The sequence below is a fragment of the Megascapheus bottae genome, chromosome 15, assembly GCF_031878675.1.
Source record: "Megascapheus bottae isolate mThoBot1 chromosome 15, mThoBot2.hap1, whole genome shotgun sequence".
NCBI classification, from domain to species: Eukaryota; Metazoa; Chordata; class Mammalia; order Rodentia; family Geomyidae; genus Megascapheus; species Megascapheus bottae.
The window spans coordinates 55,492,773-55,505,466 of record NC_143523.1 but is presented as its reverse complement, the minus strand read 5'-3'; the positions used below and the strand labels follow the sequence as shown (position 1 = coordinate 55,505,466).

The following is a 12,694-nucleotide window of genomic DNA, read 5'->3' as shown; positions in this document are numbered from 1 at the left end:
TAAGTTGACATGATAAAAATTAAAATAAAAAACTAAATTAAGTGTTGAGGATCCCTTCCCTCGGCATCCATCCAGTGCCATTTCTTTTTTTTTTTTTTTTTTTTTTTTTTGCCAGTCCTGGGCTTGAGCTCAGGGCCTGAGCACTGTCCTTGGACTTTCTCAAGGCTAGAGCTTTACCACTTGAGCCTCAGCACCACTTCCGGCTTTTTTTCTATATATGTGGTACCAAGGAATCGAACCCGGGTGTCCGTGCATGCTAGGCAAGCACTTTAACCACTAGGCCAAACTCCCGGCCCTATCCAGTGCCATTTCTTAACTGATCCTGGACTTTGCAAAGATCACGAAATCTTAGCAAAAATGTATTTCAAGACTTTCCAGTGGCAGATGGCTGGTTCACTCAGAGGATTCGATTGGCACAGTTAATTTGCTCATGCTTGCTGGGCACTGGTGCTCACAGCTGTAATCCTAGCTACTCAGGAGGCTGAGCTCTGAGGGTTGCAGTTCCAAGCCAGTGGAAAAGGCTATAAGATTCTCATTTCCAATTGACCACCAAAAAGCCAGAAGCAGAGCTGTGAATCAAGCAGTAGAGCGCCAGCTTTGAGTGAATAAAGTCAAAGACTTTATGTCTAGGCCCTGTGCATAATGTCTAAACTCCACATGGTATCTGAGCTTCCTGTCCTGAGATATGATAAATCCACTTGTACAGCCTTCAAGATCTTTCCACAAAACTCTCAAGCCAGTAGTGGTTTTCAAAACATGATGAAGTACAATGTGGAAGCAGAAAGGTCACCCTTAGTAAATATATGCCTTAAGTGGGTGGAGTTAATAACAAACCAAGTTCAATATCTCTAGAGATAGAATGAGAATTGATTGGCAAATCTTGACTCCCTGGCCTATCTCACTCTCCAACTGATATATAGACAAAAGTCAGCTTTAAACTACCAGGCAAGATGATCCTTTTGTTTCCACTGTTGATTCCTAGCTTTCTGGGAACTTACCAGGTACAAATGGATTATTTAAGACTGCCTGATACTGGTTTCTAAGGCCTATAATCTTAGCTGTTCAGGATGCTGAGATCTGAGGATTGCAGTTTGAAGAAAGCCTGGGTGGCAAAGTCCATGAAACTTACTTCCAATGAAGCAGCAAAGAGCTAGAAATAGAGACATGGCTCAAGTGGTAGGGCACTAGTCTTGAGTGAAAAGGGCAAACAAGAATATGAAACCCTCAAACCCTAAGTCCAGAACACAAGTTAACTGGAGGTAAGAGTCTCACAAATCATCCACCTGAGCTGAATTCAAATGCGATCCTCAGATCTCAGCCTCCTGAGCAGCTAGAATTACAGATCTGAACCACCAACACTTAGCTATCTTGCATATTTAAAGACACAGGCAAATATTTTTCTATGACATTTTTCTCCATCTTCTATGTCTACCATCTCCTTCCATCTAACAAAGGGAACCCCTTTCAACCTTTAAGATTTCTCCTGCCCCTGGTCATATTATAAGAAGGACAGATAATCTAAGCAGATTCAAGCAAAACCTCCAGGTACTTTCCTATGTAGATGCTAGTAAAAAAGAGAATCCCTTCCTACAAAGAAGAAAATTTTAACTTCTCCAATAGTCATCTTCTTCTCATGGAGATAGGTAAGGAAATTTAGAAGGGGAAGAGAGAGGAGGAGGGAAAGAAAAGGAAGGAACATGATACCAAGTTGACTAGAAGTGGAAGAACCAGGCAGAGGCCAGGGGTCTCTCAAATCTGCTGGTACCTCAAGTTTACAGTACTAGAAATGTATTGCTGATAGCTGTAGAGCAATGGAAGTCCAATGAGAGCTTCCAAATGGCACCTTCTTGCTGTATCCTTCAATGAGATGTCCCGTTCATGAGAAGTCCCAGAAGCTCCACCCCCTAATTCCCTCCACATTGGAAATTGGGCAACTGCGTAAAAGTAGGGGCAGGTCATTCAGAACATAGGAGTCTGACTCCCTCAACCCCAGTGAAATAGACTGTAACTTCTGAGAGTGAGATTCCTTAGGACAGGAAGAAATAGTTCACAGAATAAGATTCCTGAAACGCTGCAATATTCTGCAAAAGGCAGATGTTGATATAAGCGGGTATGCTTTGTCTTGGTAGAAATAGAGTAAGAATTTCCCAGCGGACAGGGGAGCTACTTGCTCCAACGGATTATGCTTTGGTCAATACAGGATGAACCAAGTATGGCAGGAACTTGGACTGCTTATCTTGTTGAGCTTCCACTAGATGGGCAGAATTTACATGATTCTGAGTCTGTTCTCAGTGGTGTTAGTCTAACATGGATTGGTTGGTGGCTCACGCCTGTAATCCTAGCTCTTCAGGAAGCTAAGATGTGAGAACTGAGGTTTGAAGCCAATCCAGATAGACAAATACAGGAAAAATATGGAAGAGGAGGTGTGACTCAAATGGTAAAGCACCAACTTTAAATGAAAAAGCTAAAGGAGAGCTCTAGGCTCTGTGTTCAAGCCCCAGAATTAGCATATATGTACACACACACACACACACACACACACACACACACACACACACACATGCGCAACTGAGAAAATAAAGAACTCAGATGGAAGCCATCATTTCTAGGCTGGCTTCACATCACCCAATAGATGGATTATCCACAGAGCTGTTTTTGTTTAAATTCTAGACTCTGGAAACAGGATCAGGACAATTGCTTTCTATCCATCTGACTAACTTGCTAGAGTTCTCTTTCCTTCCCCATGAAGAAATTCATCAAGTTAAGCTTTGTTCTTTCTTTTTTTTTCTGTCACAGATCCGTCTGAGGACTTGTTGAAAGCTAGGGGAAAATGTGTGCCTGCACAAACACATGCCTACACATGCCATTTTGCACATTATTATTGAAAAAAACCCACAAAACTACTGAGGTTCATTGTTAGAGAAGCCAACTTTTAAACTCTTCAATTAGAAAAAAATTTCAATGAACTAAATGAACCTTTTTTTTTGGCGTGGGGCAGTCCTGGGATTGGGCTCAGGGCATGAGCACTGTCCTTGGGTTTTCTCAAGGCTAGAGCTCTACCACTTGAGCCACAGCACCATTTCCAGCTTTTTCTATGTATGTGGTACCAAGAAATCTAACCTGTGTCTTCATGCATGCTAGGCAACAAGCAAACACAATAATAAAAACTTCACAGATTTTTATTCATTTAGTACAATTTTATTGTGCTAATAAAATACATTTATTTGTTGTATTTATTTAAATGTACATTATTTATTCATGGCTTTTTTAAGTGTCTTTATCCTGGGGCTTAGACCCAGGGCCTGGATATTCTCCCAGAGCTTTTCTGCTCAAGGCTTACAATCACTTGAGCCATATGTCTGCTTCCAGCTTTTTGGTGATCAATTGGAGATAAAAAGTCTCACAGACTTTCCTGCCTGGGCTGGCTTTGAACCGAGATTCTCAGATCTCAGCTTCCTGAGTAGCTAGGATTACAGACATGAGCAACTAGCACCCACCTAATAAATATATTTCAAATTCATTTATTTAAATGATTTTAATCCCGGAGAATTCATGAGACTCATTTACTTCCAAAGAGACATCATTTCAGTGCTTCTTCCATTGGGGGCCGGCACGGGCCTCCTCTGGCTTCAGGCCGGCCTAGGCTCCAGGCCTCCCACGGGTCAGGGTGGAAGTCCAGCAGGAAGAAGTCCTGCTGCAGTGGGTAGCTGTTCTCATCCGACACAAAGAGGCTCTGGATCTTCAGCAGGCAGGGATCGGCGCGGACAGCCAGCAGGGCATGGAGAAGGTCCGCGGCGACCATCCCGAACGTGATGTCAGCGGCAGGCACTGAGGAGGAACACAGCATGCACTGAGCCCTCTGCATACCAGGCAGCACCCCACTCCACCACTCCACTCTGAGGGGGTTCACGCTCTCCCTGGTTCCTCATTTAGCTTTCTCAGCCTCTGGTTTCAAGTATCCACCAGGCTGAGAACATAGTGAGGAACTGAGCTGAGGGGGCACAGCCTGGAAAAGGCTCAGGGCATGCTGTCTCGGGAGCATCACAGTCAGGTGCCCCGCTCTCATCCAAAAAGCCTTGTGCAAACGTGGCTTGGGTCTTGGACGGGACATAATGATTTATCTTGGGGACAAGTATTAGGTCTAAGCATGAAGTTTATTTATGCCTCATGTACACCTTACACACATCCTTCCCTCTCTCCCTCTTTCCCTCCCTCTTCCTTTCTTTTCTATTTATTTTTGTGCCAGCACTGGGGCTTGAACTCACAACCTAGGCACTAGTGCTCTACCACTTTGAACCACATCTCTACTTCCAGCTTTTTACTGTTTAGAGATAAGAGTCTCACAGACTTTTCTGGCTTTTCAGGTTGGCCTCAAACCACAGTCCTTGGTTCTCAGCCTCCTGAGTAGCTAAGATTACAGATGTGAGCTCGAATCTGCATTGGGACTATAATCTATCACAAAAATGTTGGGGTGGAAGTCCCACTTGGGGCATCACACTGCCGCTCAGAAATAGTTTGGGATTTTGGAACATTCCAGACTTCTGATTTTTGCATTGGGGATGCTAATCAGTCTTAGCTTTTACAGAAAAGAGCCTTGAATCTGATGAGGACAGGAATGGAGACTGATCACCTGACAGATATTTTTCCTTTATCCTGTCCCTGGTACCAGGCTGAGTCAGTGGACAATCTTCACATGCATAGTGTTATACATTCCCTTCTTAAACTATTACAGAACAAGGGTCCTTGTGTTTTTGCTGAACAGAAATGAATTTTTTTTTTTGCCAGTCCTGGGCTTAAGCTCAGGGCCTGAGCACTGTTCTTGGACTTTCTCAAGGCTAGAGCTCTACCACTTGAGCCTCAGCACCACTTCTGGCTTTTTTTTTTCTATGTATGTGGTACCGAGGAATCAAACCCGGGTCTTCATGCATGCTAGGCAAGCACTTTAACCACTAGGCCAAACTCCCGGCCCCATGAACAGAAATGAATTTAAAGAGAATTTAGGTGCTTCCCTCTATTCACTGAATGAGGAGGAGAGCGAGTCTCACCACTCAACTTACCACTCACCACTCAACTTACGTTTCACTCAAGCTGAATTACCTCTGCTTTTACATTGACCCCAAAAGTTTTATGTACAACACAGCATTCTTTTTGTTCTAATAGGTCGTGTATGCTGCTGAATTAATGATCTCACAAAGAAGCTTCCGCAGGGTGCTGATACATTACCTATTCGTCTGTGGAGGCAGTCTGGAGAGATGTTGAGAAGAATCTTCTCCATCAACTTTGATCCTACATGGATGCAAACACTGTACCTTCCATCCACAACAGTCATTAAAGCTGGCCTGCCCAAAACAAATTGAGAACAGAATTTAGAATTAGATATACCAAGAGAAAAACATAGCATAACAGAGAGAAAATATGACTAGTGATCATTATCCACCTGACCTGGTAGTTTGCAACAAAAAGAAAGAAACAGCTAATATATGCTGCAGTGTAAAGGAAACTTGAAAACATGCTAGAGGAGAGGCCAGCCACAAACTGCCACAAACCATATACTTAGGCTTTACTCTGACTAGCTTTTCTATTTCTCATGAAATGTTCAGGGCTAGAAGTAGATTAGGAAGCACTGTGGGGTAGGGGGTGAGGAGTTAGGACTTTGGAGGAAGTGTGTGATTAAAAAGAAGTCCTAAAATTGTTCACAGTAATGGTGGCACAATCCTGTGGACTATGCACAGAATTGTACATTTTAGATGGGCTAATTTGATGGCATGTGAGTTATATCTCAGTAAAAAAATACTCTATGGAAAAGACTATGGAGAATTGGATGACTCATGCCTGTAATCTTAGCTACTTAGGAGGCTGAAGCTAAGGATCACAGTTCGAAGTCAGCCAGGGCAGGAAAGCCAAAGAGCCAAGCATAGAGATGTGGTTCAGGTGAGAGAATGCTAGACATGAATGGAAGAAGAAAAGGCACAGGGCCCCAGGACCCCAGTACTAGCATATAAACAAAGACTTGAAAAACTACAAATTGCACAGAGATATATGAGAGTGGCTGAGGAAGGCTTTTCTGATGAAGTCACACTTAAAAAGACAAAAGAGCCAGACTTGTGAATTCCAGCCAAGAAAGAACACAGAAAGTTCCCAGGAGAAAAACACTGGGGGAGAGGGGGGAGGTTGAAAAACTGAGTTATGGCACAGCAGTCAAGCTACTACTGTCTCTCTCCCAAACACAAGGCCTCTTAAGTCTTGTGTGTACTTAGTCATATTCTAGTCCATTTTGCCATAACTAAACTGCTTTCCAGAGCTGGGTGCCAGTGGCTCACGGCTATAATCGTAGTTACTCAGGAGGCTGAGATCTGAAGATCATGGTTCGAAGCCAGTCTGGGCAGTAAAGTCAGTAGATGCTTAACTCCAATTAACCAGCACTATGCTAGAAGTGAGGTGTTGCTCCAGTGGGAGAGCATGAGCCTGGAGCAAGAAAACTGATGGATAGTTCCCAGGCACTGAGTTCAAGCTCCAGCTCTGCAATAAAAACAAAACAAAACAAAATCTCTTTTCCAATGTATAGAATTTAGCAGAGGGCATGCCTTCAGGCTTCTGAGGATAGAGAAGTCCTAAAAGGAGCACTTCCACTTGGCAATCTCTTTTGGCTGGCTTGCACTGGGGAAATGAAGAATGGAATCTTCTTTGTGAGGAGATTCGGGCAGCCTGCAGATACCCGTGTGGACAGAATCTAAGCCTGTCAGCTAACCACGTGGATCACAGATGCTCCAGCCCCAGTCTATACTTTGCCTACAGCATCTTAAGAGACCTCCTGCTATATCGCTGCCTCTCTGGAGTCTGACTAGGGAATCTGAACCATTGGTGTACTACTACGCAAAACAAAATGCAATGTATTTCCTATATTCCAAAAATGTAATTCTGAATACAAAAATGTAATTCTGAATATACACAAGTAATTATTAAAGATGGTGTTGAATATCTACCATAATTACTTTACAAATGATAACCATGCTAAGAATACTAAATAATGATATTAAGGGGGTGTGGGGGGGAGGGAAATGGGTACCAAGACATGTGAAAGGGTATCAATGTACGTGAATTAATGCACCTTCTATCTGGCAAATATCATGTAACCCTTTTACTAATTACAATAAAAAATGCAAAAAAATAATGATATTAAATATGAACATTTGAGATGATAAAATAACCTACCTGCATTTGGGAGGTAATTGGTTCACAATTTCAAGGCTTACCTGAGCTACACAGGCAGAGATATTTCAAAAAAAAGTTCCTGTATAAAACGCACACCTATGCATATATTGACAGCTTTAAATACTAACATAAGTTGATTTTAATTGTTATAAACCAGATGTCATTTTAATTTCTTTCCTACAAAAGTAACATATAAGGTACTAGCAAGATACATCCATTTATTTATAATAAGCATACAAACTGGGCACCTATCACTCACATCTGTAATCTTAGATACTCAGGAAACTGACAGCTAAGGATCATGGTCTGAAGCCAGCACAAGCAGGAAAGTCTATGACATTCTTATCTCCCACTAACTTCCAAAAAGCTGTAAGTTGAGCTGGGTCTCAAGTGGTAGAGTGCAAGCTTTGAGCACAAAAGATCAGGGACAGTGCCCACACCCTGAGTTCAAGCCCAAGTTTAATAATAATAATAATAATAATAATAATAATAATAATAAGAAGAAGAAGAAGAAGAAGAAGAAGAAGAAGAAGAAGGAGAAAAAGAAGAAACATACTTACTTGCAAATAGAAATGAAGTATACGGACTAAACATCTGTACATTTTTTGAAATATGTCATGATAAAATGCTAAATTTAAGTGGCTAACAACTATAATCCTAGCACTTGGGAGCTGAGGTAGGAGGATCATAAATATAAGACCAGCCTAGGCTATAAAGCAAGACCTAGACTCAAGAAAATTAAAAATGGTGACTATCTCTACATTTAGTTTTTAGATAATGAATAGAAATAAGAGCATAAAATACTGTATCCTATTTTATAAATGCATAAGCTTAAAAAAGATGTGTAAGACTTTGAACATTGATTTTCTATTGAGCTAGTTAGCCATTTTACCATACAACATGCATTTGCTATCTTTAATTTCAAAAGTAAAGATGGGAAAACTAAGGTATTAAGTTAAACATTTACTAGCTTTGACAAACAAGGCAGAGGTAAGATCATACAATGCTGTCAATATTTAAATTCTATTTATATATTAGGATGGGGAAATGCATTATTTATGAAACACTTAGATCTTGATTAAAAATGTAAATAAAAATCTTTCTGACAGTTGTCTAAAACAGTGAAATCATGTGCAGCTCTGAGTTCAAAGCCCAGTACTCTCTCCTAAGAAAGTGAAGATGATTTTTAAAAAATCTTCCAATTTATTCTTTAGGGAAGGGGGGAAAACCAAGACGGGTGGGGGGTGTGGGGGGGAGGGAAACGGGTACCAAGACATGTGAAAAGGTATCAATGTATGTGAATTAATGCACCTTCTATCTGGCAAATATCATGTAACCCTTTTACTAATTACAATAAAAAAAATGTTGAAAAAAAAAAAAGAATTCCTGCTGGTGTGGCTCATGCTTATAATACTCCTACTCAGGAGGCTTAGATCTGAGGACAGCAGTTCAAAGCCAGCCTGGGCACTAAAGACTCTTATCTCTAATTAAACCACTAGAAAACTGGAAGTGGCACTGGGCTCAGGTACAGTGTCTAGGCCCGAGTCCAAGTTCCACAACTGACCAAAAATAAAAATAAAAAAATAAAATAAATCCCCAGCTCCTGCCTATAATCCTAGCTACTTAGGAGGCAGAGAGCTGAAGACCACAATGCTAAGCCAGCTCAGGCCAAAATAAGGCCATGAGACTCTATCACCAATTAATCAGCCAAAAGCTGAAAGTGGAGATGTAACTTAATGGCAGAGAACCAGCCTTGAACAAAATAGCCAAGCAAGAGTGCAAGGCCCTGGGTTGTGTGTCTGAGCCCCACTATGGCATAAATACATACAAAAATTCCCATTTGTGTATGGGTCACAATGTCACCTCGCAGGCCTGAGGTCCTGGGTCCAATCCACTATTTTCCTTGCACCCCTCAAAATAGCTATTTGTCACATAAGGAAATATTTATGCTTTTACAGTAGCTTCTCATTAGTTTTTTTTTTGTTTTTTGTGTTTTTTTTTTTTTTTCCAGTCTTGGGGGCTTGACCTCAGGGCCTGAGCACTGTCCTTGGGCTTTCCGAAAGGCTAGCGCTCTACCACTTGAGCCACAGCACCACTTCTGGCTTTTTCTATGTATGTAGTACTGAGGAATCGAACCTAGGTCTTTGTGTAGGCAAGTACTCTATCACTAGGCCATGCTCCCTGTTGGGCTTCTCATTAGTTCTAATATAAAATAAGCATTGATAGGTGTAATTTTTCAGTCATTTCCAGCCCTAGGATAAAAGACATTTCCACCACTTGGCTGGCTTTGTTGTCTTACCGATAGTATGTTTTCTTCCCAACAAAGGGCAGGCAGCTAAGACATTGTCTATAGATCCTATTCTCATCTGTTTCTAATTCCAATCCACATTTTGCACAGCCAGTAAATATAACACTGGGAAGAGAGGAAAAAATGTTCTCCAAAGAACGGTGAGCATTTAAGATGATCTTCTGAGCAGCTGGGATAAGAAAGACCAGCTCTACAATCCGGGCTTTAATCAGAACTACTCCTATGAAAGATAAATAAAAAGAAATACTTATTGAACCCAAATAAGAACTTTAACTTACAAACATGGCTAGATTTAGTTGATTGCCAGTCACTTCTAGTAAAGGCTACATTGAAGTCTTGCTTTTGGTCTTTATCCCTTCCTAGAGACTTACCTATATCTTCCATATTAAGTCTGGACTAACCTATAACTGACTGAAGATGTACTTAGGTTCTATTTCAAAAATAAAAGAAAAATAGCAGGGATTTGGTGGCTCAAGCCTATGAAACTAGCTTCTCTGGAGGCTGAGATCTAGTTCGAAGCCAGCTTGGGAAGACTAGCCTGTGCAACTCTTGTCTTCAATGACCAGCAAAAAGCCAGAAATAGCTCAAGTGGTAGAGTTCCAGCCATGACTGGGATACCCAGGCCCTGGGTTCAAGCTTTGCACCAGTACTAAATAAATATGAAAAGAGAAGAGAAGAAGATGGGATAAGATGAGACAAGACAAGAAAGGTTTCTTGTGTGACTCACTGGAACCTCAAGCATGCTCACCAACTAATGGTTCACATATTCACCTACTGAACAAATACTGGACAATTATCTATTCGGGGTGGTTTCCCCACCACCACCACCACAGCTGTGCTTGAACTTCTCAGTCCTACCAAGCTGACGACCAAGATTAACCATCATACTCTTCTTAGAAGTATGGATACTTGATGCTTCAAGTCAATAACTCAACACTCTTTTTGTGGGGAGCCTTGAAACTAAAGTCACCAAGGAATTCCTTTTTGAGCTGTTCCAGCAGGCTGGGCCAGGAATAAATATGATTTTAACTAAAGCAGTGTGCATTTGTTAGTTTCAAACATGAAACATCTGTTTCTTTTTTTTTTCATCCTTAACTATTTTTATTCCATTACAATAATTAGGAGCAGTACAGTTCATGACAAAAATATGACAAATTTCAGATTACTCCACAGCACATGCTCCTATAAACATTTAAAAGTTAATTACAAGAATGGTCATTTTAAAATTTCATGTTTGGTATGACCAATGTTCCTAGGTCGTCAGCACAACCAAATGATGGAAAAAGACTGGATCACTCTGGGGCCGGGAGTTTGGCCTAGTGGTTAAAGTGCTTGCCTAGCATGCACGAAGACCCGGGTTCGATTCCTCGGTACCACATACATAGAAAAAAAAGCCGGAAGTGGTGCTGAGGCTCAAGTGGTAGAGCTCTAGCCTTGAGAAAGTCCAAAGACAGTGCTCAGGCCCTGAGCTCAAGCCCAGGACTGGCAAAAAAAAAAAAAAAGACTGGATCACTCTGCATAGATCCCTCAAAAAAACAAAAAAAAAGCACAATGTACAAATGTGCATGTATCAGTTTACACTATACAAAAATAGTTAAAATACAAACATGAAACATCTGTTTCTTATGCCACTACTTCTACTTAATGGAATTAAACTTTTGGGAAGGCCCATCAAAATTCAGTTCAGATCAGGAAGTAGACCTGCCTCACTGGATGTCAGTCTATCATATTCCCAGCATCAAGTTATAAATGCAAATCCTGCTTCCACATCTCCTACCAGATATGAATGGACTGTGTATAGTATGACTCCATCACTGCAAATCATTCAGAGATCCAGAAAATCATCGGAGACATGCAGTGATGAACAATGGTGGGAAATGTGGTTCTTTGCACGTGGATCAGTCTGGATTTTCATCAGTCACATGGTCATACTTTTAACCAGTCTTTAAGCTCCTAGTGGTACCAAGATATGTGGTCATCATAGCGCAAAGACCCAGTTCCCATCCCTACCTAGCAGACAGGGTATAGCCAACATTGGTCATGGGCCTTGACTACCATTACAGAGAAATCAGAGATGACTTCTATGAAGACAGGATTCCTGATGGCTGGAACTAGGACTATAATAACAGAAGAGACATTAGTAGACATGGAAAATAGTGCTTATCTTGATGCTAAAAATTGATACAACGAGATTATCATGTAGTGCCATTTTAGGTTGTTGTGACTAAGCTGGTCTAAAAATTATGTAAAACTGTACAGAGGGTTGGGAGTGCTCACCTAACATGCATGAAGTCTTGGGTTCAATTCCTCAATACTCGTCTTGTATGAAATTGCAGCTATGGGTTTTTTAAACTTCTATAAGAAATATGCAACCTGTAGAGCTGTTCTCTACAGTGGTTTTTTGTTTATTTGTTTGTTTTGTTTGTTTTTTGCCAGTCCTGGGGCTTGAACTCAAAGTCTGGGTACTGTCCTTGAGCTTTCTCAAGGCTAGAGCTCTACCACTTGAGTCACAGCACCTCTTCCAGCTTTTTCAGTGTATGTGGTACCAAGGAATCAAACCCAGGGCTTTGTGCATGCTAGGCAAGCATTCTACCACTAGGCAACATTCCCAGTCCTGGGTTGTCTAATCTTGAGACCTTCTCTAGGCAGCTACCTCTAGCACTCTACCACTTGAGCCATAGCTTCACTTCTGGCTTGTTAGTTTATTGGAAAGAAAAGTCAGATTTTTACTGCTTAGGCTAGATTTGAACCATGATCCTCAGATCTCAGTCTTCTGTGTAGCTAGGATCACAGGCATGAACCACCAGTGCTAACAAAATTTTGGAGTTAAAAAAAATTAAATCATGGGGCCAGGAGTTTAGCCTAGTGGTAGTGTGCTTGCCTGGCATGGACGAAGACTGGGGTTCAATTCCTCCGTACCACATACATAGAAAAAAGTCAGAAGTGGTGCTGTAGCTGAAGTGGTAGAGCTCTAGCCTTGAGAAAGCCCAAGGACAGTGCCCAGGCCCTGAGTTCAAGGCCCAGGACTGGCAAAGAAAAAAAAATTAAATCATGTTTCATGTAAGACTGGCCACTCAGAAAGTTAAATGTCTCTCCTTGTGCATTTTCTTACATTAAAGATTACAGCATTAATGTAAATTCTCTTCTTTTAGAACAATAATATTAAAGTGTAGT

The 12,694-nt window shown here is 41.2% G+C and overlaps 1 protein-coding gene and 1 pseudogene across 3 annotated transcripts in view; one reads left to right on the top strand and one right to left on the bottom strand.

Moving 5' to 3' along the window:
• Nucleotides 1-3,163: 3,163 nt before the first annotated feature.
• Nucleotides 3,164-12,694, bottom strand: part of Shld2 (shieldin complex subunit 2) — a 63,275-nt gene continuing 53,744 nt past the window's right edge. The window contains exons 7-9 of one of the 3 annotated variants that reach the window (XM_090346733.1): nt 9,512-9,740; nt 5,224-5,339; nt 3,164-3,828 (exon numbers count right to left, since the gene is read on the bottom strand). In XM_090346733.1, coding sequence (XP_090202859.1) covers nt 3,581-3,828; nt 5,224-5,339; nt 9,512-9,740 — 593 coding nt within the window. In that variant the 3' untranslated portion in view covers nt 3,164-3,580. Of the gene's footprint in view, nt 3,829-4,981; nt 5,340-9,511; nt 9,741-12,694 lie in introns of those variants that run through there. The other 2 variants (XM_090346731.1, XM_090346732.1) reach the window with 2 other exon arrangements.
• Nucleotides 11,128-11,635, top strand: LOC150054381 (RNA-binding protein 7 pseudogene; annotated as a pseudogene).